Here is a 24,128-nt window from a genome sequence, read left to right as displayed (position 1 = left end):
CTCCCCACAAACTCACAAAAACCAACCAACAAACCAAAAAAAGGCCAAGGTCAAATATCAAATTGAACATTTAAAATCACCTCCCAAAGAAGAAACCAATTTATATAGATTATTTCTTGCGAGGCAATGCTCACCTGCCCTCCAATTTGATATTTACTTTAGCATACATTGGATATCAAAAACCCCTCTACCATGCCCATGTGCACTCAGACTTATCACAGCTGTAGGAAAGAGGAGAAAAAGCAAATGGCAGCTGATTCTTCATTTGCGGAGCTGCCTTTATAGTTAGCGCAGTTGCTCTGTGGAGCTGAGAGTTTAAGCCATGGGTACTAGAAAAAACAATCAGGCTGTCTCGCTGGAAGAGTTCTTCCTGTTCGAAGAGATGGGTGAGTTTACAGGTTTCAGCTACCCAAAACTCAGCTGTTACGGCTGAATGGACTACCTAGCTTCAGTCACAGAAGCAGGTCAGAATGCGTTCTGCTGAGTGAAAAACCAGAGTGAGATTTTAGCATTTTGGAAGCTTGGTTGGTAGGTGGGATTCTTGGTTGGAAAAGCCCAGACCCTTTTGCAACGTAATCAGAAAATTTCAAATGTCCTGCATATGCGGTGACTGGATCTACACAGGAAAAACTCTTCCTCAGTAGCCCTGAAGATTTTAAATCAAAGCAAAAAAAATAACCCCAAAAACCAAAAACCACCACCAACAAAAACAAAAACAAAAACAAAAACAAAAAACAAAAAACAAAAAACAAAAACAAAAACAAAACCCAAAACCAAAACCAGCCGAGGACTGGAAATGAGTGTTTGTTACCGGTGGAAGGTGAGCCTGCTCAGCGACCGTGTCGGTGACACTGCAGGACCGAAGCCTTGACGAGGGCTCTCTCTGCTGCAGCGGAGGGAAAGACAGGCAGTGTTAACAGGAGCCTTCTCAGAACCCGTCCACACTTCCATGCCCTGCTCTCTGACATCAGGAGGCAATCAAACAGTGCCCGTTTCTCAGCAGTGACCCTTCCAGAGCTCTGTTTCAACTCTGAGTGTTTCCAGCAGGCCAGGATTCAGAAGTAAAAGGAGGCCAAGACTACTGGAAGGTTGAAGAGACAGGTCCTCACGACACCCAAGAGTAACGAGAGGTCAGCGGGGATGCTACCTGGGATGCCAGCTCTGGGCAAAAAAATCTCAAGTGTGAGGAACGGAGGAAAAGTGGGAAGAAAATGTGACATTTGTCTCTTTACCAGCTAAACTGGATGGCCGTCTGCACCGAGACATTGCCCGTCCTCCCTGCGAGGGTTAGGGTTTGTATTTGGCTTCCGAGTGGAAGGAACGCCAGCTTGAACAAGGAGTGGATGGAGCAGAGAAGTGAGCGAGGCACACCCAGAGACAATTCTGTGTGCCACACATAACGTTCCTCTCACTTGTTTGCCTCGTGGATCTGAACAAAGATCTGAGAAGGTCACAGGCCGAAGGCTCCTTGCTAGAAGAATGCTTAGCCATGTTACAGCCTGTAACATGTGTGACTTTGTATAATAATGAACAGTAAGTTAAAGTCGGGCCAAGCTAAGTGGTGGTGTCAGGGGTGACCTGTGCCTTTCCGCGCTGGGCAGTGTGAGTCCTCTTGAGGAAAGCACTCACCTCATTGCCCTTGAATACAGAGTGGCCTTGAACATCAAAATTGGAGGAAGTTCCCCAAGGATATATGCAATCACACACGGGTCTTTAGGATATGCCAGGCTTCCGGAGGCACTCAATACAACAGCTCCCTACTCTAATCGTGACAAATGCCAATTCACATCAGCATAGAAAACTAGGAACTTCTTGCCCACGTGGTTTATATAAACGGTATAGAGCTGCCATAATTTCTGCAATTTTTTTTTTCTTTGATACATTTTAAATACGTGGCTTTGTGGCTCATGCTGTTTCCATGGTAACAGCTTTTACCAATTCAAATATCTCATATATGCACAGCCTCTTCTCTATCCACTTAGTACTGAATTTTCATCCTAGTGGTGATTCTCTTTTTGAAAGACTGTTATAGAATGTTAATGTGGAAGCACATAGTCACTGTCACTCATGCAGCAGAGGCCAACAGTTTCGTTTAAGGAGAACACCATGATCGAAGGGTTAATAAATTTGTACATAGTGGCTCTTATGTTCAATGTAGTCCTCCAATCATTTTATGTTCCGTATGCTCATCACCATGACTATTGTATGAGGATGTCGTTCCCCACATAGTGACAACCGCCATTCTCACCAGTACATCTTTAAGTCCAATTGCTTGAGAAACATGGCATGTGTATGTGGTCTTATTCTGTACACACATGAGAATGATCAATAGGCTTTACCTACAGTGTTATACTCTTACATGCAAAGTTCTTTGTGACTGGTTTCATTTCCTTCTCACTGAACCTTCTAGAATATATTCCTCTGAGGGCTGAGAAACCCAGGTCAAGTGTTATCTTGATGACCGGACCACAGTTTCAAACTTCTTTTCCTCAAGAGTTCATATGCTGGGTTTTTGGGTTTCTTCTACCTCAGAGTCAAGCTTTGCCGGGGACATTCACTTAAATATCCGCTCTCCTTGTTTGTGAAATGGAAGAAAGCAGAGGTGTGTAGAATGTGAGTTTACAAGACTGGTTGGGAGGCTCTGGGGCTCCTGATTCTCAACAGGAAATGCCCTCATGGCAAAGACACTGTTTTCATGAGCCTTTGGATAGGAATGAGATCCTAAAAGGTTAAAGCTAGACATTACAAAATCCACAGAATCTTATTCCTTTGAAGTTTTTACAAACAAGAAAAAGCTGGTGATATGCCACTTCTTTCTAAAAGAACATCTTTTTTTTTTTTTTTAAACCTGCCAGGGCCAATTTTCATAGAGAACTGCCTGTGTAGGGAAGGAAATCCTTTGGAGAGCAGGAACTGACTGGAAATAGAAGACTCTTGGCCAGTGGATCTCAACTTTCCCAATGCTTCGACCCTTTAATACAGCTCCTCATGTTGTAGTGACCCCCAACCATGAAATTATTTGGTAGCTACTCCATAACTATAGTTTTGCTGCTGTTATGAATCATAATATAAATATCTGAAATGTGGGATTTCTGATATGTGGCCCCCGTGAAAGGGCAGTTTGACCCCTAAGTGGGTCAATGATCCACAGGTCAAGAACTGATGACCTTGGCTATCATCTGTATACAAGAACATCCTCAAACGCTACAACAAAGGACTGACCACCAATGTTCAGCTTTTCTAACAATACCATGACTTACAATCAGAGAACTAAACTGTTCCCCATTGGAGTCAGGAGTGATCTGCAGCCTTCTGCTCAGTTCTTCTGACAGCTCCTGGGGGCTGGTCCGAGACACCGGGGAGGCAGGAGGCGGGGGCAGAGCCAGGCTGAGAGAATCTCCTGCCATGTTCACTTCCTCTGAAATGGTCTCCCAAGGCTTTGGAGGAATAAGAGACTAGGGTAAATGCTAGGAACCGGGGATTTACCTGTCTTCCTTCTAATAAAACACACACCATTCATAACCATCAGGGTGACTTGGATGAACACCTACTTAGCATGAGGCACAAAATCTTCAGGATAAGCACAAGGAAGATAGGGCAATTGTTCCAATTAACAGACCAGGAAACTTCACAGAGAGAGCAAACTGCTGATGTAAGCAGTCAGTTGAGGGGTAATGAGCATAGTGTGGGGGAGGAGGCAGCTTTTTGCCAGCCTCTGTTACGAATGGATTAGAAACACCTCAAAAATTTACAAGCAATCCTCATATAGTTTTTTTTTCTTTCTAACTGTCATGAGGGTTCTTAATGAAAAAAGCTTAGTTCTGCAGAATATTGAGTGATTCTACTGTGAAACCACTAGCTTGATGTTCTAACGGGTCACTGAGACATTTTGTGAATGACCTTCCTAACCCAAGGTCAAGTCAATGATCAGTCATCAGCATCAAGTTAAGATCATTTCTGACTTGTTGCTTACTTCATCTCTTTTTTTACAGTAACAAATTGTTAACTGCTTATGGAGAATAGTTATCAATATTCCAATCAACTCCAATTTTTTGGTAGTCTCTCCTAACACATCAAGCATTAGAAACTTGCCCACGAGACCCAGACAAATGACTGAACTCCCTCGATTCTTCAAAATGACAACTTTAGTCATGTGTCATGAGATTGGTTAGGTTCCTGGGGCAAAAACATGTAAGACCTTCACACCAGAATCATGTTCTCCCCTTGATATTTATACAAGTCACTGGGCTTGGGCAATCCATGGTTTCCACAAGCACTTTCTAAATTCACTAATACTCATATGGAAATTAGTTAATCATGGGGCCACAATCTTTACATGCAATACACAGTTTACCGAGAGGAAAAAGTGAGATACAAAATCACCCTGGGGACTGTGGGAAGATGGAGCCACTTAGTTCCACAGCATCTCTGGACATCATACCTCAGGGCCTTCTCCACCGCCTTCAGAGGCCTCAGGCTCCAAATCTTCACTAATGTGCCTCCGAGAGCGGAAACGTCGGTGTGCAGCCTCCTGGTTGATCTGCCTGATGTTATTGTCTGACTCTGAGGACACATCCCTGAAAGGAGGGTGAGGGGATGTGAGAAGAGAAGGGGTATTCAGAGCGAACCCTCCGACAGTCCAACCCTCACTGTGGGCCATGCACCCACTAAGACGTCAACAACAAGGAACAAGAAACCAATATTGGAAGTCTTCCTCCATCTTCTGGCTAGAGCACACTGAGGCTCACCCTAACCCCCCAGACCGGCTTCAGTGTATTGTACAAGAGTTAGAGCATCTTTCAGACATATACAGCTGTCTTTCTGCATCCACAGGGGATTAGCTGCAGAGGCCTCCCTATCCCCCAGATTTCAAAATCCTACAGGTTTGGTCCCTAAAACGGAATGGCTGTTTGAACAGAACATACGCACAACTTCTGGTGCACTTTAAATCACCTCCAGATGACACACAATGCCTCATACAAAGGAAGTATTCCACAAACAACTTATCCTGCACTGTCTAGGGAATGGAGTCGAGGATAGACCACTGCTCAGGGTCAGCACAGACCTAATAGTTCTCTAATAGTTCTCTCTGTGGTTGGCTGAGCCCACAGGTGCGGAGGCAGTGTGGACAGAGGGACACAGTCTTTCCTCAAGCTGCACTTCAGTGCTTGAGAAGAGAAATCCAGGTCCTTCAATCTGTGACTAACCAGTCCTTGGGAAGGAAGTGATGAGCTCACACACACAGCTGGCAGGTCCCTTCCAGGTCTACCCAGCAGTGACAAAGCAGCTAGTCTGGGTCATCAGTAATTGATTGAAGGGGCACTAACGGCACAAACTCAAGGCCGTGGTCCCAAGGGGACATCGCCTGTGGTGTGTGACTTACTTTTAGCTGCTTTCTGTCTCATTTTGACAAAAATCTCACCTAAGATTGCAACCCCCTTCCCCGACAACCTGTTTCTAATACTCCAAGTGCACAGCAGGGGCTGACCTCCCAAACAAACCCTGTCATAAGAACGTGGTGGTGTCAGAGCTCTTTTGTTTGTACTGTCGACTAAGGATTTTAAGTCAGGATCAGAGTTAAGAACTTATCCTTAAAAATGACTAAATCGACTGTATCTTAAAACTATTTTGCAGTACGTGACAGGTGATGGTCTTTTGGGAGAAATCTCAGCTACATGTTTCTGGAGTCTAAAGGCCCTCCACAGGCACTTGCAAACAGGTTTCAATCTGACTCCACATCTAATGAGCGCAAATTATGTTGCAGGTTAATGTTCCAAAATGGTTGAGAATTTTTTTTTTTTTTTTCCGAGACAGGGTTTCTCTGTGTAGCCATGGTTGTCTTGGAACTCACTCTGTAGACCAGGCTGGCCTTGAACTCAGAAATCTGCCTGCCTCTGCCTCCTAAGTGCTATCATTAAAGGCATGCGCCACCACTGCCTGGCAAAGGTTGAGAATTTGAGTTTCAATGAACTGATAGATACTATTAATTGACAGCCTAATTATAGATTCTTTCTAAAGTAAAGATTTAAAGTTTCCAGTACTTTCAAACCCTCTCATATCCCAAATAAAGAGCCTCCTGGGCCTCTTGAGTAGCAACTAGATTTAACAAGCCACAGTATCGGAGGATGACATTCTCAATAGTCAAAATATTTTTATCAAACATCCTTGCACTATTGACTTTAGGGCAAAAGAAGGTAGCGTGAAACTTAGTTTTTATTTAATCCACCTGCAAATTATAATTCTTTAATTACTAAAATCTGAATTAAAGAAATTTTATTACATTTGAATACACGATACATAAATTTGTTATGTTAACAAAACATATTGTTACATTAAATATAACCAGAATAAACTTGTACACTAAATAGAGGTATCTTCAGAAAATTGATATTATTATAGATATAATCACTACAATGAAGAAATACATACATATAATGTTTCTAAAAGCATAAAAAGGATTAAAAATGGCACTGTTGGTAGTTAGAAAAAATGCCATATTGTATTTATGATGATGTATTTATTGTCCTTTTTAAAAAATGTCCAACTCTCAAGTATGAAATAAATTATTAAACAAAATTTAAAATTAGAATACATTTATAAAGTCTATAAATGACCTCGGCAGAGCAGAGAGAAAGACCGGGGAGGCTAGCGAGTACCCTCTTTATCTGTTTTTTTTTAGTTTCCTTTTCTCTCTCTTTTTAAAAAATTGTTATTAGACAAGGTCTCTCTGTGTAACCCTAGCTGTCCTGGAACTCACTATGTAGACCAGGATGGCCTTTTCCCTCACCAAGACCCGCCTGCCTCTGTTTCATAAGTGCTGTTATTAAAGGCACTCGACACCACACAGGGCCCTGTCTTGATGATTAAGGATGGATGCAGCTGAACTTCATGATCATACCCCTCACTTGAACATACTTTACTCCACGCGTGTTTTGTCAAGACTTAAAGCCCACAGTTACTCCAGAGGGCCTCGGGTAGCTCTACACACCCGTTTAAAACAAGGGTCACAGTGCAGGATGGGCCGTCACCCTGTCTCCATCTCATGTCCCCTGAAGTATATGCATGTCTACTACTGCAGTATTTTGGGGTGGTGGGGAGGGAAAGAATGGTGTATTTGAACCAGTAATATCAGTTTCTCATAGCCAACACCCTCAGTTCATCAGCAGTCAGTGTGAATGGTAACTCTGATTTTGAAATCCCAATCAGGGGCTTCGTGATGGTTCGTTTTGATTGTCAACTCAATGCATTGAGAGCATACCTCTTGCATGTCTCAGAGGACTCACTAAGAGGCAAGAGGGACCCTGAATGTAGGTTATATGACCCAAGCAGCTAGAGGAATAGAATACAAGGGGAAGGATGCTGGATAGCCCAGGAATGCCCTCTCTGCTTCCAGTCAGCCTTCTAACTTATGTTCGTCACTGGCATGAGAGTCTCCTTTGGCTCAGCCCAAAGTAATGTGTTGATCCAGTCTACCCTGGCTGGGAAGCCTTTGAAACCATGAGCCAAAATAAAATCCTTCCTCCCTGGATGAATCTTTCTCAGAAGGGGAAACCCACCCACAAAACCTTTGGCCTAAAATGTGTCCTGCCTACAAGATGTGCAGGGACAAAGAACAGAGACAGAGGGAATGGCCAGTCGATGACTGCCTCAGCTTGAGACCCATCCCACAGGCAAGAACCAATGCCTGACACTATTGTGATACTGTTAGGCTGGCAGACAGGAACCTAGCATGATTGTCCTCTGAGAGGCTCCACCCAGCAGCCAATGGAAAGAGATGCAGACTCACACCCAAACATTAGATGGAGCTCAGGAGTCTTACAGAAGAGCTGGGAGAAGGATTGAGAGACCTGAAGAGGACAGGGACTCCATAGGAAGACCAACAGAGTCAACTAACCTGAACCCTTGTGGGCTCCCAGAGACTAAATCACCAGCCAAAGAGTGAACACAGGCTGGGCCTACGCCCACGGCACGTAGGTAGCAGATGAACAGCTTGGTCTTCATGTGGATCCCCAGCAACTGGAGCAGGGGTTGTCCCTGAGCCTGCTGCCGGCCTGCCTGTGGATCCCAAACCCTTAAATGGACCACCCTTGTCTGGCCTCAGTGGGAGAGAAGGCACCTAGTTCTACAGTGACTTGATGTGCAGGGAGTGGGGAGTTAGTGTTAGTGGTGTTGTGTTAGTCTGAGGTAACACCCAGAGTGGGGCTTCCCCTTCTCAAAAGAGAATGGGAGGAGAACTTGCCTGAGGGGACACTGGGAGGAGAGAAAGGAAGGGCTGATATGGGGCTGTAAAGTAAATGAATGAATGAATGAATGAATGAATAAATAAATAAATAGAACTGTGAAAAAAATGATATGATTTTAAATATCCCTTCCTCCCATAATTTATCTTAGATATCTGGTCACACCAATGATAAAACGGAGTAGCACAGGCTTTTCTGGTCTAACATAACACTATAAAGTATTTTTTCACAGGGTGTATGTGGGGGGGTCTTTCCTCAGCATTTAATTATGTGAAAGAACTGTTGACATTACCTACAAGTTTCTACAAGTGCTGACAGTTACCAGTTAGCCTGAAAAACTAAGACACAAAGGGAAATAACTTAAGAAATGTCTATGTCATTTTGTTTTTAGTAGTTAATTCTGCGCGCATCATTTCCCTTTGACTCTCATGGGAAATCACATGATTGGCCAGGGGCATCACTCTGCTAATCCTTCCTCAAAACCAAGCTTAGCATCTAACTAAGACTAATGCACCAGAGCATGCCCAGCCACACACCCTTGTTTAACACATTTTATTACTGTTAAGTATTCGCGTGTGTGATGGTATGGAGCACATGGGCTCTAGCAGGAGTGTAGAGGTCAGGGGACAGCCTTGGAGATTGGTTCTATTCCTACAGAACTGTGGGCTTCAACCTAGGTCATCAGGCTTGGGGGCCAAAGGCCTCACCCTCTGGGCCATCTTGTCCTCCCCTTCACCTCCATGCATAAGACTACAATGATGACCCAAACCACAGAGGCATGATGAGGAAACAGGGAAGAGTCAGTGAATTATTTTTATAATGAAAAGCTTAAAATAAGGATTTTAGCTTAAGAAGTTTATCTTACGAGATGGCATTTCTTCATTTTTCAAAATTGTCATTTTTATAGTAAAAATGTAACTGACATCTGAATAGGATTAAGAAAAAAAATCTAAAATGAGGTGTTTTAAAAGCCACCAATATACTTGAGAAGACAGAGTGACCTCAGGGGACACCTTCTGTAGTTATGGCTCAGACAGTACACCAAACCACGCGTTGAAAATAGTTTCCTGAAATGCCTTCTTTTGGCCAGTCATCCATGTGAAGCTGTATTTTGATGAGCTCTTACTTGGGTGCTGGGCATGATCATTACCCAGCATTCTCAGATAGAACCTCTTAATTAAGATTATTTTCTCACAACATCATTTTTCTCTGAAGGGTGCTAGAACATTCTATAACAAACTGAATTATGGAAAAAAATATGCTTTACCTAAAAGCAAAAGATAATTGTTCTGGAGATGCCAGGGCTTCTGGCCAAGTCAAACAGGGCTAAGGAGAGAGAATTCCAAAGCCATAAACCTCGGAGGAGATAAAGAAGATGCTGTGGAAACTGACGTCTGCCAATCAAGCTGCTTCCTGGCTTTTGAGATCTGCTTCACACATAAGAAGCCATACTTATGTAACTGACATCTTGATAGATTTGGGTTAATTACATACCTGTGAAACTATCACCCAGTCTCACAGATGATATGCTTTAAATATATGGCAAGTGTTGTCTCAGAATCACCTCAGAAACAACCCATTTTCCCCTCAAATAGAGGCTTCCACATGCAAGGCACTGATTAATGAAGGTGAGCAATCTCAGCTTCTATGTCAGGCACTGAGATTTCTTCCGGGTCCTGCTTCGAAGAGGTCACATGGTCCTGGCCACCACATAGCCCCTCTGGGTGTTTACCTCAGATGGCTGCTGCTGCTTTGCTAATAGGATGAAAACATGCCCAAGGTAGGTCCAAAGACATACAACACTTAAAATGGCTATCAAACCTCCAAGAGCAGTGATCATCAAAGAGAGACAAAACCACTTCTATTGAAGACCCTAACAAAACTATGTGCATCCTGTCTAAGCAATAAGCTAAGGCCATGCTGAGCAGTGCAAAATGGCTGAGAACAGCCGATAGTTCCAAAAATCTACTGAGGGGCCTAGGGATGACTGCCTATTCCCGTCTCCAGATTCTATAAGCTTTACTTTCAGACTATGTAAGATGCCAGCTAGTCGACATGGCCTCCTCTCTAGCCACTCCCCAAGTTAGACAGAGAATACCTTTAAACCTTCTAAGGATGAAGGATTTGTAAGAGCAGCTTCTAGCGTCTCTGGATATCACCTACCTAAAAGAGCAGAAACTGGGAAATCTCTTTTGCTTTGCGTAGAAGAGAACAGGATCTCACAGGCAAAGCACACTCACCGCCTTGACTGTTTCTGAGAATTGATCATATCTGCTGATCAGTATCTACTTGGTAATATTAACGCTGCTGTCCAGGCTTCTCTGAATCCCATGATGCCCGAGGTAACGTCGTCATGGGTACTTTAGCTCTGCCTCTTACTACATACACATCAAGAGACTTAAGTTTTCCTGCTCACTACGATTTAACAAAAAGCCACTTCAAAATCTTTCCTTAAAGCAGTAATTGAGGTTTAACTGGGATTTATTTATTTGCTATCATCAGAACAAAAATTACTAAGGGAACAGGCACTAGCCACCCTGCTCTCTCTCTAAGCTGGTAGGATGTGGAAATAAACAGTAATTACTAATTTTGACTTTGCAAATCTCCTATGCTTTTCTAAATATACCAAGGCAGTGATGCACAAATGTTCTGAAAAGTAAATAAAATAAAAATAAAAGAAGCTTTCGTGAGTTTCATCATCAAATAATGCAAAAGAGTAACAAGGTAAGACATTAAAGCAAGCTAACCTGCCTCTAGCTTTCCATCCTGGGTCAATCAGGAGAGAAAGTCGAGGAAGGAGGAGGCAAGGTGACTGTCAAACCAAGGAGGAATCCAGGAAAAGCACATCTCAGTAATCCCAGAAGAGCACAGAAGAACTCCAATCATATTGCCACAGGGCAACAGCCCCTTCCTTCCTTCCTTCCTTCCTCCCTCCCTTCCTTCCTTCCTTCCTCCCTTCCTCTCTCCCTTCCTCCCCTCCCTCCCTCCCTCAAACTTGTTCTGGAATGGCCACCCTTTGCTGTTCGGGATGAGACGCAGCGTCCCTGCCATCTGGTGGTACTTACATCAAGCTGGGTCGGTGCCACTGCGTACTCCTGTTGTTGTGGTTGACATAGTAAGTTCGGCCTAAATTGTCCACTTTCTCTTCCCATCCTGGCGGCAGGGGAGGAGGAGGGAGCTCCTCCTGGTGCTGGGAAGCTGAGTCGTTGGAGTCCACAACTTCCCATCCATGCTGTGGATGTCAAAGGGAGTCATGATCATGGAGAAGACAATCCCAGTGTGACACCCTCTCCCTTATGATGTCTTGTGATGGTTTCCTGTGTCACACTGAGATAGATTCCCTCTCCAGGAGAAAAACCAATTCAGGGTTCCAAAACTCATGTGAGCAACGGCCAGTTAACCATGCCAGATGACTGCGCCACATCTGGATACTCCATTTCCTTCCTTTGCATTTTGAAAACCATTCACTTATTTGAGTGTGTGTGCCTACATTGTAAGCTCATGTGTGCATACACAGCACCCGTGTAGCGGTCAGAGGACAATTTGCATGTGATTCGGTTCTTTCCTTCTACCAGGTGGGTTCAAGGTGCACTGTGACACGCTGCACCATCTCACTGGCCCTGTTTAGTTTCTTAATTCACATGGTAATTTTTACCCATCCATTAGTTACGGTGACTCAATGGCCTCTAGGGCTGCCCAAAGCCAATGCCATGGAACATACCAGAGTTGCCAAGGCTTTCATCCTTTCCACACCACCACGAAGTAGGCATGTGTGTTTAAAGAGAAAAAGCATGGTCTAGGGACAGGGCTACTGGTCTCCAAGAACGATGGCCTGGGGCTGCTAGGAGAGGAGATGATGGTGTCATCCCCGCTTCTGTGTTACAGTTGCGAGCCAGAAGTTATCTAGAAACCACCACAGTTGCTTAGGCATTGCACAAACAGACTGCACGGTGCTAGGATCCGAGTTACAGTGTCCCAACACATACCTTCGGCATTAAGTATTGCTTTCCTAACATCCCCCGGTAAAGCCAGCGGAAAATCAACCGATTCACTGGTTACCGCACTTGGGAGACAAGAAGAGAGTAAACAATTCCTTGGATTTCACACACCAATCCATTGCTTTGCTTGGGAAATCTCAACCTCTACTATGGCCTGCCACCCACTTCAGTCCCCGTTACTTGGCGACAGCTGTGGAAGCCTACAATGAAACACTGCCCCAAAACGTGGCCTCTTGGTCAACCTGTCCACCATGCATCAGTCAAGTATCCCACGTGTGGAACAGCTGCAAACAGATGTGGAAACAGCCAGGGAGGTCTTCTTCCATGGGGGCTTTCAGAACAATATGAGGACCGAGCTAACAGAAACAACACTTTCTACGGCATATGTTGAGACAGTACAAAGGGATCCACAGTACAGGCACGTGACCAGAAAGTGAAGTGCCCACTATGTCAGGAAGGGGACAGAGTACCTTCTTTTGGATAGCTTAATTGCAAACTGGCATTTCCCAAGGAAGGCTCTGCATTCCATGCTGTTACTTGTGCACTAAATGGATCAGAGATGGGGAGAGAGTTTCTAAATAACCCCATTCACTCTAGAGCAATTTCAAGTGCTAAAAGGAACCCAAAAAAGAATTGAAAATCCACAGCAATAATGGGCACGGGGTTTCTGGCTGTGGGGTTGCCATGGAAGCCCTTATGCGGCTGTGAACCGCTCTCCTTGGGCTCACGTGTTTGAACACCCGGTGTTCACTGCCGCAGAAGGTGGAGTGTTGCTGGAGTCACCGAGGGTGGGCCTTGTCTAGAATCCTGTCCCTGCCCACTTTCTGCCTCCTGACGGTGACACAGTCTGGCCAGCTGCTTCCCTCTCCCCTCTACCCCCTCCCCACCATGTTGGCTGGAAACATGAGCCGCTCTTCCTTGAGTAGCTTTGGAGGGGTATTTTGTAACAGCAGCCAGACAAATAACTCAAAGAACTGTGTGAAGAGTTGCCTGCCCTGCTATTCGTGTTGTGACAGAAAATGGGAATTTCACTTTTGCTAAAACAGTCAACATACTGGAGGACTTCCAAAGGCAAGCTCGGGGTCTATGGACATGAATTCATATTTAAGTGTACAAACATCTACTTCGTCCAATGAAAAAGCCTCCAAGTGACATTCAGGTGAGCTGGGCAGCCAGGAAGATGCCAGGGCCCGCAGCCATCTTTCCTACCTCCATGTCGTCCCTCTGCTCGCTGTTTTCATCATCCTGACCTCCGTTCTTCGGCATGTAGGCCATTTTCAACCTCAAAAACCCCTTGACTCGAGATTTATGACTGCATACAGGAAGAGAACCAGTTAGTAAAGGATACGGCTTGTTCCCATCCTTCTTGCTTAAGGTGTTTGCTGAAACTGTCCTCGGAGAAACCAGCTCTACAAACACTCACTCCTACACCCACCTGCAAGCCTCACCTCTACACCCACCCACAAGTCTCACCCCTACACCCAACCGCAAAACTCACCCCTACACCCACCTGCAAGCCTCACCCCTACACCCACCTGCAAGTGCCTCACCCCTACACCTACCCGCAAGCCTCACCCCTACACCCACCCGCAAGCCTCACCCCTATACCTACCTGCAAGTCTCACCCTTACACCCACCCACAAGTCTCACCTTCTAGGTCGCAGGAGAAAATCCTTAAATGTGTAGGGTCTCTCCATGGTTGGATCTTCTGTCTAGGGGAAGAACCACAAATTAGCAGAAAAGCAACACTCCTAACAATTTCCCATTTCTGACACCCTCATAAGGAAGATGAAGGATATATCTTAAGGACACAGCAAGGGTAAAATGAGAACTGGCTCCTCAATAGGTACTTAGCCGACTAAGTAAACATCTTAGAGTCCCCCAGAAGCTTGTCTACTTAAGATCCACTAGATGTCACTATCAACATCAGGTTCTAGTAGTCAAACCCGGCCAGAGACAAATGACAAAATTATAGCCACCACCGCCAAGTATAATTTCTAACTGCAGGGTCTGGCCCCAATCTCCCAGAGTCGATTAACTTTGGAAAACCAGCGGTCAGTGGTGCCTCATTATCCCTGTGACTGAAGAAACCTAAACACGGAGTTAAACAGAATACAAGGCCTGGCCTTGGGATGCAGCTCCATGCCTCACATTAAAATATCAGGTCATCAGCCTGAGGGAGTTGATGCTACCTCCCATGCAAAGGATCCAGGGAGCTTTCACCCCCACTGGGCTTTTTCATGAAGCTGTGAGTGAAACTGGGCTGTGTTTCTTAGTTTGTCAACTTGACACAAACTAGAATCAGCTGGAAAGAGGAAACCCCAAGTGAGGAACCACCCCCATCAGATCAGCTTTCTGGCATGTCTGCCTGATATTTCTTTGATTAATGATTGCTGTGGGAGGGCCCAGCCTATTGTGGGAAGTGCCACCCTGGGCAGGGTGTCCTGGGCTATATAAGAAAGTAAGTTTGGTAGCTTCAGTGTCTGCCCTCAGTTCCTACCCTGGCTTTCCTCCATAATCCCATTTCCTTCCCCATTCAAGTTGATTTTGGTCCACACCATTTACCATAGCGACAGAGTAGCACCCAATAGTACAGGATGTAGGCTCATTCAATAAGATACTGGGATTTATTTTAATGGTGCAAAGTTGGTTGGCTAATAAAGCAGGAAATTGGAGAAAATTTGTGCTGTTATTTTTAAAATGTTATATGTAGTCACACCTGAGATACTTGATCTGTAAAATTCAACAATCCAAAATATTTGCTTTTATAGGAAGAGAGGCAAACCTCAATACAATGATGGACTTTGTCAAGAGAATGAAGTGAGAGTATATGTTTACATTTGAATTCTGTTTAATTCTGTTTATATCCTTTCTTCCTAATGGCTTCCTACTCTCTTATCCCCACCTCCCCCCCTTTTTCTGGCGTGCATGTACCTACTATGTTTCTGTGCATTGCCCGAAGGACAACCTTAGGTACTGATCACCCTTTTTCCTCTCTTGATGGCCTGATACTCATTGATTAGGCTAGATACTCATTGATTATGCTAGTGTGACTCTGACCAGAAACCCAGGGTTGGGGGGTAGGGGTATCTTTCTGTGCCTGCTTCCTCACTGCTAGAATTGTAAGGCACACCATACTGCCTTTTCATTTATTGGCTTTACATTTTTTTCAAACAATGTTTTTTGATCCTATCTTTTCCTGCCCCTCCCCAACTCCTCCTAGATTCTCTATGTCCCAACACACCCAACTTCAAATTCTTCCTCTCTTAAGAGACCCCTAAAGTCAAAACAAACAAACCCCAAAGACAAAATATACCAAATTAAACCAAACCGAACCAAAAAAGCACACACAAGCCAGGGAATCTGCTTTGTGTTGGCCAGCTCCTCCTGAGCATGGGGCCTGCCCTGGAGTTAGTTTTTACTTCACCTTCGAACCCATCAGCAAACTTTGCCCTGTTCTTACTCCAGTAAGATGAAAATTCCTCCCTACACCTCATTGGCTTTATATCTTCACCCCACTGTGATGACTTCCCTGACAATGGTTCATGCTCGAAGCCTTAGCCATCTCCTGTACAGATCATTTCTAACCCTGACATGGAGCCCAGGCACTGACAGATCCTCCCGTCTGACAGTCAGTTAGCTCTGGGTGGTTCTCTTGAGCTCCTCAGAGAGCCCATCTTAAACTCACCTAGACAATTTTGTGTTCGTTCTATCTATCCCTCGGCTAATCTGTTCCCTACCACTGGCTTATTTATCAGTTTACCAACCCTTCCTAGAGGACAGGAGCCTATGAGATCAGAACTTGAACTTTTCTCACCACTGATAGCTGGAGACAAGAAAGTAGGTACATATACAAATAGTTAATAGTAACTGAACCCTAAAAAAACTAACTTTCATCAGGCAGTGATGGCGCACACCTTTAAACCCAGCACTTGGGAGGCAGAGACAGGTGGATTTCTGAGTTCGAGGTCAGCCTTGTCTAAAGAGTGAGTTCCAGGACAGCCGGGGCTACACAGAGAAACCCTGTCTCAAAAACAAACAAACAAACAAAAAACCTTTCACTTAAAAAACTCAATTATTGCATTCTCTAAAATTGCCCTCAGGAAGGTAATAAGTCAAACTTATTGACATTTGTGGACTATTTTCTATATAAAAATTTCCAATACATATCACTTATAATGTAAACCTGGATAATCAGAAATGTTATTGTTGGGGCCAGTAACATGGTTCAGCCAGTAAAGGTGCCAAGGCTGGAGACCCTAACTAGATCCCAGGAGTCCACTTGATGGGAGTGAAGAACCAACTCTTAAAACTTGTTCTTTGACCTCTGTGTGCACATGCATGTATATATATATGTATATATATACATATATATATGTATATATATGTACACACATACATAAATATGTTTTAAAAACTATTGAGAAAAAATACTAATGCTGACAATTGTTTCTTTCTTCATTTATTTGATAAACAGTAATTTTAGTCAACCTCAAGGAAAAGACATGTGGCATCGGAGTGCCTGGACTGAGGGTTGTAGCCCTATATAGGAGGGGCTGCCATAGCAACTAGACTCGGATGGAGAACAAATCCATCTGAGGAAAAAGACTAACAGCGTGCAGGGCTGTTGGTGGACATTGGTGAGGAACTGAGGAGCAGAGGGCTCTGGACAGTCTTCTGTCCACATATCAAGCAAGAGAACACACAGAGCAAGAAGCAGACCCCAAGTCTACGTCCTGTCTTTACTAATTTCCAGGGCTGGGTGGTCCTTACCTCTGTGGGCTCTGGTGTCTTTGTCTATAGAATGGGACAGTAATGAGGGCTTCCTGTATTGGAGGATTAAACTGATCAGCTGGGAAGGTGCTTTACACACAGCCCTCATGAGGTGCCAGGCACAATCGTGGCCGCTGTCACTGGCCAGCCCCACCATTCACTTCATGGGGTGTGGCCAACTCAATGCCACACAACAAAAGGCAGGTGCAAAATCCACTTCACAGGAAATCCTCTAGCCCAGTGTGTCTTAACCTGTGGGTCATGTGACCCCCACGCCCACTCCCTTTCACTGGGGTCACCTAAGACCATCAGAAAACACAGATATTTAAAGAAATAAACAATAATCCATAACAGTAGTAAAATTAGAGCTACGAAGTAGCAACAGAAATAATTTTATGGTTGGGGGGTGGGTCACCACTATATGAGGAATGGCATTCAAGGGTTGCAGCATTGGGAAGGTAGAGAACAGCTGCTCTTACACTAACCGTTCATCTTAAAGACAGTGATTTAAACTCTGGTAAAACCCACCAGCCACTCCTAGCCTCAGGCTCCTCCTGCCTCTGTTGACCATGGTGTAGGTACACAAACAGTACTGGAGAACCAGTAGCAGGCCCAGCAATACTACCTGCTGGATGAATCACCATCTTCTTCTCTGGACTCAGGTTTCCTCACCTAGAAAATGCCCTCAGGAAGAGATGGTATTGAACTGGGCGCACTTGAGAAAGCATCATTACCCTGCCATCAGCTTCGAAACTAAGAACGTCTACCACCTACACTACCTTAGGGTCCACTGTTCTGAACATGCTCCACTCTAGGAGAGCAGTCAGCCCATGCTACACAGATACAACCTTGGTTGAGGCGGAGATATTTACATTTCTGCAATAGCTTCTCTCTACCCAGTGCAATGACTGCCCAAGGATCCAGAGAATCCGGAACTGGCAGTGGTGGGGAGCATTAAGAGCTGTGGGGGCGACAGTGAGGCATAGAAGGGAAGAGGCGGGAGAAGGTTCCAGGGTACAACGGGAGAACACCTGTCAGAACTTCATCCTGTTATCAGGTATGCCTTCGAGTTATTTTTATCCCTGATCAGAAGGGAGAAGATACACTATGACCAGTTTCAGTGATGGACTGCATGTAGCAAACAGGCCTGAAAAGAGAAGTTTAAAATGACCAGCCATCATATGTAGCCACAGCCAAGGCCGTTCCTGTGGCCCTGTGAAGCCCACTGGCAGGGCAGCGTCGGTGAGCAGCTGGTAGGCGAAAGGACTGTCCTCATTCACAGCCTCTCATCTCCTCTGCCGGCCTTGGTCCTGCTGCCAGCCTGCATCTCCTAGGTAACAAGTGTGCCACCAAGGCCACAGAGCTTCTGCTCAGGGAACACTGGAACTGCTCTGATGCTCTGGCACAGAGCTAGGTGGCAACCTGGCCTCGTCACTGAGGGTACTCTGCTAGTGTAGGAAAGCAGGGGCCCAGAAAGGACCCCTAGAGAACTCACCCATCTTCAGATGTAAGGTGACTACATCCGACAGGCAGATTCCCATCTCTTAAAGCCTATCCTTTGGCAATGTCTGTTTCCTTAGCTCTCTGTCCTACATAAACGTTCAACTTGCCACATTTGCTCTGCCTCAGTCTTTTCCTCAAAGGGCAATAAAGTGGAAAATAAATACTGAAGATAAAACGGTCAGGAATTGGAGAGAAAGAAGCAGATGTGCTAGCTGCCCCCACAGCTCGAACCTTAGTTCCCATCCATTCCCTGTCCCCACACGACCGAAACCTGGGAAGTGCGGCTACAGCCAGGACCGAAAGTGAATCAGGATTCTAAAATTACTTTGTTTCATCTCTGAAGGCCTTGAGTACAAAGCGCGGAGGAATCCATGATCAAAGGAGGTGATTCTGGTTGCTACTGTCCCTGCCTCCCTCTCCTGCTCTGCGATAGCAGGCAGTGAACACCCACCATGCAAAGCAGCATTGTCTCCTCTCCCCTGCCCACCTCCTGGCTCCCAGCGTGTACTCACTTTCCTCCTGGCAGGCTGCCCATTTGGACTTACACATAACAGCAACCTGGCCCACTTAATTAATCCAGGTACCCGGCTCTTGAGAATGCACTGCAGCCGAGACATGGGTTCCACGAAGCTGAAGTTTGTACCTCTGTGCTGATACACCAGCAGAGGGTACACTGGCCCTCTAAATTACCCTGTTGGCAGGGGGTTGGGAATGAGGGTGAGGGACTGCTCTGGGTCAGAGAACTTATGCGGCAAATGGACACAGAAAATGCTCAGGAAAGCGAGCCTGGGACTCTGAAGGCAAAGCTTGATACTGTAAACGCTGGTATCTGCTAGTCACAGCTGTGACTGGCTGTCAGTGAGGAAAGGGGCTTCAGCAGGTAGGTCTACAGTATCTCTCTCTCAAACCCACACACATTAAGTATACAAAACGGGATATTCAAGTTATTTAAAGCAAGCTCATAGCCATCTATACTAAGGTCACTTCTCCCGCCTCCTTGCCTTCAAATCCCTGATTTCCGAAGAGCTTTCTGTTATGCTGGGCATCAGAAAGGAGCCTGAGACAACGCTTCCTTAAAAAAAATAAAGATGTACTACCCTAATTAACAAGACAGCAGCTCATTACTAGTCTGAAATACAATACTAAGGAATATACTTATTCAGTATGAAATCGCTTTCATTGCTTCTGATTAAGATGGTTTGAAGTCTATTGAATCAAGCCTCAGAACAAACACTGCATATTTTCTCTTATTGTGGTGTCTAGGAGGAAAAAAGGGGGCCAACACATGGGGGGAGAAAGGAGAGAGCAGGAGTATATCACTCCAAGTACATTGTATATCCTTATAGGACGTCCAAGATGGCTTAGTGGGTGGTGGCACATGCTGTCAAGCCTGATAGCTGGAGCTCAATCCCCATGGCCACCATGTAGAAAGAGAGGCCATTCTTCTAGGTTATTCTCTGACCTCCATTTAAGTGCTATGGCAGAAGCATATAGCACCAAGGACAATGAAAAATAAAAAAGCATAATAATAATACTTTAAAAACTGAATGTACATATATATTAACATGGAGGAATAGGTAATTAAGTACTCCATGAGTTTGGATTTGGAAAAACAAAACATTTTATTTTTATTTTTATGATCTTAAATTTGAAGGCTTTTATTATTATCTAAATTAAAAACCTTGGTACACTTATATGCAGAATTACAGAGAAATGATGCGAAGTGAGAGGGGAAGAAAGAAACAGACAAGGCTTTCCGATGAGTTTTAAGATTCCCCAACCCACGGCTGCCCCAGTTGTGGAAAGTATGACCTAGGGAAAAAGGGACTGAGAACCACGTTTGTCCCCAAGGAGGGAATTCTGGTCTAATTTTCCAAAGTGTCATATGGTATTAATAACTACTTGCCAAAGTGGCTTATGTTTAAACCTTAATGAAAATATCAAATACTTGTAAGTGTGTTCTTCCACCACACCAGCGGCATTTCAAGCACTCATATATGGCTGCTGTAAAACCAGCATTGACCTCCACAATGGAGAACTGGCTTCACTGACACATCTACCAAGACCAGAATCCCACCTACCGGTAAATATTTGTTCAAGAAATGAAGTCTCCAGCTGCTAACTGGGAGATTGTCAATTGATAGCCATATACTCAGTCAGGCCCCTTAGCTCTTAAAAAGGCTAGGAGGGGTGGCTGCCAGGACCACTGTCCCCACATTCCAGATCTCCAGATTTTTGGGTGTACATGTACACATGGGTGAGCACAGAGACCGGAAGTTGTAGGCTGTTGTGTGGTACTTGATGTGGGTGCTGAGAACCTAAGTTAACGGTGGTTTGTTCATAAGAACAGCAAAACACTCTTATCCACTAAGCCATCTCTTAATCCCAACCGTCTTTATTAGTAATAATCAGTAGGTCCACTGAAAGATTTTTTTCATCTTCTTATCTTCTCTTACCTAGAAGGGGATACTTCTGACAGTTGTTGGATCTGGAGGCCACATAGAGTCTAACCATAATGGAAGGGACTCTGGCCAGCTTGGTGAGCGTGGCTCTGGTAGGCCTTGTCCCACTCTCTCCGCCTTGCTAAAAACTGTGTCTGTGGATGTATCTGTGTTTCTGCATGTGGATGTGCTATGTGTGTGAGTGCCTGCAGAGCCCAGAAAAAGATGACTGGACCCTTGAGCTAGACTTAAGGTGGCAGTGAGCCACTGGACATGAGTAATGCCTTCTGAACTCAGGTTGTCTGGAAGAACTCGGCAAGTGCTCTAACCCACTAAGCCATCTCTCCAACTCCTCACTTATGATTCCTAAAGAATATTAGCCAATAGTTTTCTTTGACAAACAAATGGTTCTTATTTTAGGGGACAGAGTGGCTGTGGACAGCCACATGAAAAATGGCCAACTGATTAACATTGCCTCAAAGCATGGCTTTCCAGTTTTAACCTGAAGAAAACCCACCGAGTCAGGAACGCCTGAAGCCTTTTGAACTGGCTAGCTTTATGTCACCTCTACAAAGGTTAGAGTTATAAGAGAGGAGGGAGCTCCGATTGAGAAAATGCCTCCATGGGATCAAGCTATAGGCAAGCCTCTGGGGCCATTTCCTTAGTTAGCAATTGATGGGGGGAGAGCCCAGTCCATTGAGGGTGGACCATCCCTGAGCTGGTAGTCCTGGGTTCTGTAAGAAAGCAGGCTGAGCAAGCTAGGAGGAGCTGCCAGTAAGCAACACCCCTCTGTGGCTCTAGGTTCTTGCCCTGCTTGAATTCCTGTCCTGACTTCCTTTGATGATGGAGCCAAGTCAGAGAAACCCTTTCCTTCCCAAGTTGCTTCGGTCACAGTGTTTCATCCCAGCAACAGTGACCCTAATTAAGACAGTTTTCCGCGCAGCTTCTGAGACACTCAGAGATGCTCAGAGAGACCTGAAAAGCATCATCCCATTTGCGGCTGGAGGAACAGCTCAATGGTTCCGGGTACTTCCTGCTCCACCAGATGACTAAAGCCTATATCTCAGCACTCCCATGGGGTGGCTCACAGAGGCTCCAAGGGAGCTGGACGCCATGTTCCTGCACCTGTGGGTATGTACTCATGCTCCCTCCCTTGTGTTAAAAAAAAAATCTTAAAAAAAAAAAAAAAAAAAGAAATCCCAGGTTCCAGATATGGTTCTCATAGAAGCACTATGCAGTACATTCACAGGGTACCAGAAGTTCAGCTTTGTACTTAGAAACACACATATCTTAATGCGCTTCTCGAAGACTCTTCCTAAGCTGACCTCCCAAGAGAAAGTGACATCATGGCTTGCCACTGCATTCCTTCCCAGTACATCTGCAGAGCCTCCCTGGTAGGACTCTTTCCTAGCGCTCTCCGTCGGAAACAGCCCCGGTTTTCCACACAGCAGGTTTGTACTGAATCTTCCCAGTCACTTTAGTTTATAGACTATTTACGCTACATTGCTTGCATGAGGATTGAAACACCCGATGCCCTTGTAAGGCAGAAGTATTTGAATCTCTGCTCATAGCTGTTACTTATGACACTTTGAGCTGCTTGGGGGTGAGAAGGTGGCCAGGAGGGGGGCGGAACAGTCTTAGGAGTGGCAGCTGGTACATGAGCCATCTTTTTACACTGATGGAGGGTACAGGTGACTCCCCAAACCGCAGTCACAGTTCACAGCCCCCACAGTTTTCTCACTGAGCAGGGAGGAAGGGAGGCGGAGCCTCAGAGGCTAACCTGGAACATTCTGAGGTGAGGGTGGTATTGTCAGTGAACAGGTACACTCACAACCAAGCCATACCAAAGGCTACACGGAAACAAAAACCAAGCCCTTAAGAGGAACCTGAACAGGAAAAGATAGCTATTCCATAAACTGCAGGATCGGAGAAGTAAGAGAGGTGAGCCAGAGATGCTAACAAGGCAGTCATGTGATTCAGATGGGGACACTTTCACAGCTAAGTTGACCTCTATCTAACCCCTCCAGCGGGACACCTTCTAGCAATAGCCATGGCCAGAGCACACACTCCCCACCTCAGCCCCTTTGTCAGGTCTGTCATACTCTACAGACACACACCGGAAATCCCTGGAACCCCCAACCCCACCCAGCATGCGACCCAGAGTCTGGAACTGTCCTTACCGGAAGGTGACTAAGCGGCACGTCCACCTGGCCCAGGAAGTCGTCCCGTGTCTGTGAAGAAGAAAGCAAAGTGTTAATGTTGCCATCTGTAACCCGAGTGCCAGGAGTTCTGTAAAACTGTCTTATGGCACAGAGAAGACTGTGATCCAGAACCTGGGATGGGTGCAGCAAAAGGGACGGGATGAAGGCAGCTGGCCAGGATGAGGCCCCAGGCTGTCACCAGCAGACCTGGAAGTGCAGCTCCAACATCTGGCCTTTAAGTGACTGACACTCTGTGCCTACCCCCCGAAAGCAGGGCCAGGAGTCCTCTTGTAGGGCTGGGAGCATGTGGCCAGTCACGGAAGAGGAACGTATAAGGCCATTTAGGGTTTGGGGGCAGAGTTGGACACAACTTAAAAAGAAGGCAGGACAGAAATGTTTGGAACATTTCAACACGTACTTATCCTGCCATAAACTCAAGAGCTTCCCGAGAGCTCAGTGTCTGAAGAAGCATAGCTTAGCTGCTAATACATCTTATAAACTGCGGGTCGTAAAAAGGGAAAAAAGTCTTATGGCTTTTTTTTTTCCCTATCCAGTAAGTATGCTACTGGAGAATCCATGTCTGGGGAGGAAGTCTTGTAATTTTGGATACGCTGTATTCCTGGCTCTCTTGACCTACCACATAGCATGCTTCTTCATATTTGAAATGGGACCAGTGTGGTGTTGGTTACAGGACTTAACTGGTCCGATCTCAGACTTTGGGAGTCACTCAGGGAGGCAGAGCTCAGGGCTCTAAATCAGTGTGCCCAACAGCATACTCATACAACCTGCTCGTACATGTCCTGTGGTGATAGCACTTGTAGCTTGGCCTCTGGTATTCAGAGGACCACAAATCAGCGGGCACGCATCAGATCGAAACAAGTAACTGCCCCCTCCCTAGTGCTCAGTTGTTTCCACCTCACAAAAACACAAGAACGCTGGAAAATTCTTTGCACAGGAACAAACTGTTCCCGC

The 24,128-nt window shown here is 45.3% G+C and overlaps 1 protein-coding gene across 10 annotated transcripts in view; it reads right to left on the bottom strand.

Moving 5' to 3' along the window:
• The window catches only part of Nedd4l (NEDD4 like E3 ubiquitin protein ligase), a 341,716-nt gene that overhangs the window by 48,753 nt on the left and 268,835 nt on the right, over positions 1 to 24,128 (bottom strand). For 8 of the 10 annotated variants that reach the window (XM_031365878.1, XM_031365882.1, XM_031365880.1 and 5 more), the window contains 7 exons: positions 23,136 to 23,186; positions 13,889 to 13,950; positions 13,448 to 13,550; positions 11,306 to 11,472; positions 4,442 to 4,577; positions 3,261 to 3,437; positions 812 to 886 (listed from right to left, as the gene is read on the bottom strand). In XM_031365878.1, the coding sequence (XP_031221738.1) occupies positions 812 to 886; positions 3,261 to 3,437; positions 4,442 to 4,577; positions 11,306 to 11,472; positions 13,448 to 13,550; positions 13,889 to 13,950; positions 23,136 to 23,186 (771 nt within the window). The remainder of the gene's footprint in view (positions 1 to 811; positions 887 to 3,260; positions 3,438 to 4,441; positions 4,578 to 11,305; positions 11,473 to 13,447; positions 13,551 to 13,888; positions 13,951 to 23,135; positions 23,187 to 24,128) is intronic. The other 2 variants (XM_031365876.1, XM_031365877.1) reach the window with 2 other exon arrangements.

The sequence above is a fragment of the Mastomys coucha genome, unplaced genomic scaffold, assembly GCF_008632895.1.
Source record: "Mastomys coucha isolate ucsf_1 unplaced genomic scaffold, UCSF_Mcou_1 pScaffold13, whole genome shotgun sequence".
In the NCBI taxonomy this organism is placed as follows: Eukaryota; Metazoa; Chordata; class Mammalia; order Rodentia; family Muridae; genus Mastomys; species Mastomys coucha.
The sequence above is the reverse complement of the archived record's forward strand: the minus strand, read 5'-3'. Positions and strand labels throughout refer to the sequence as shown.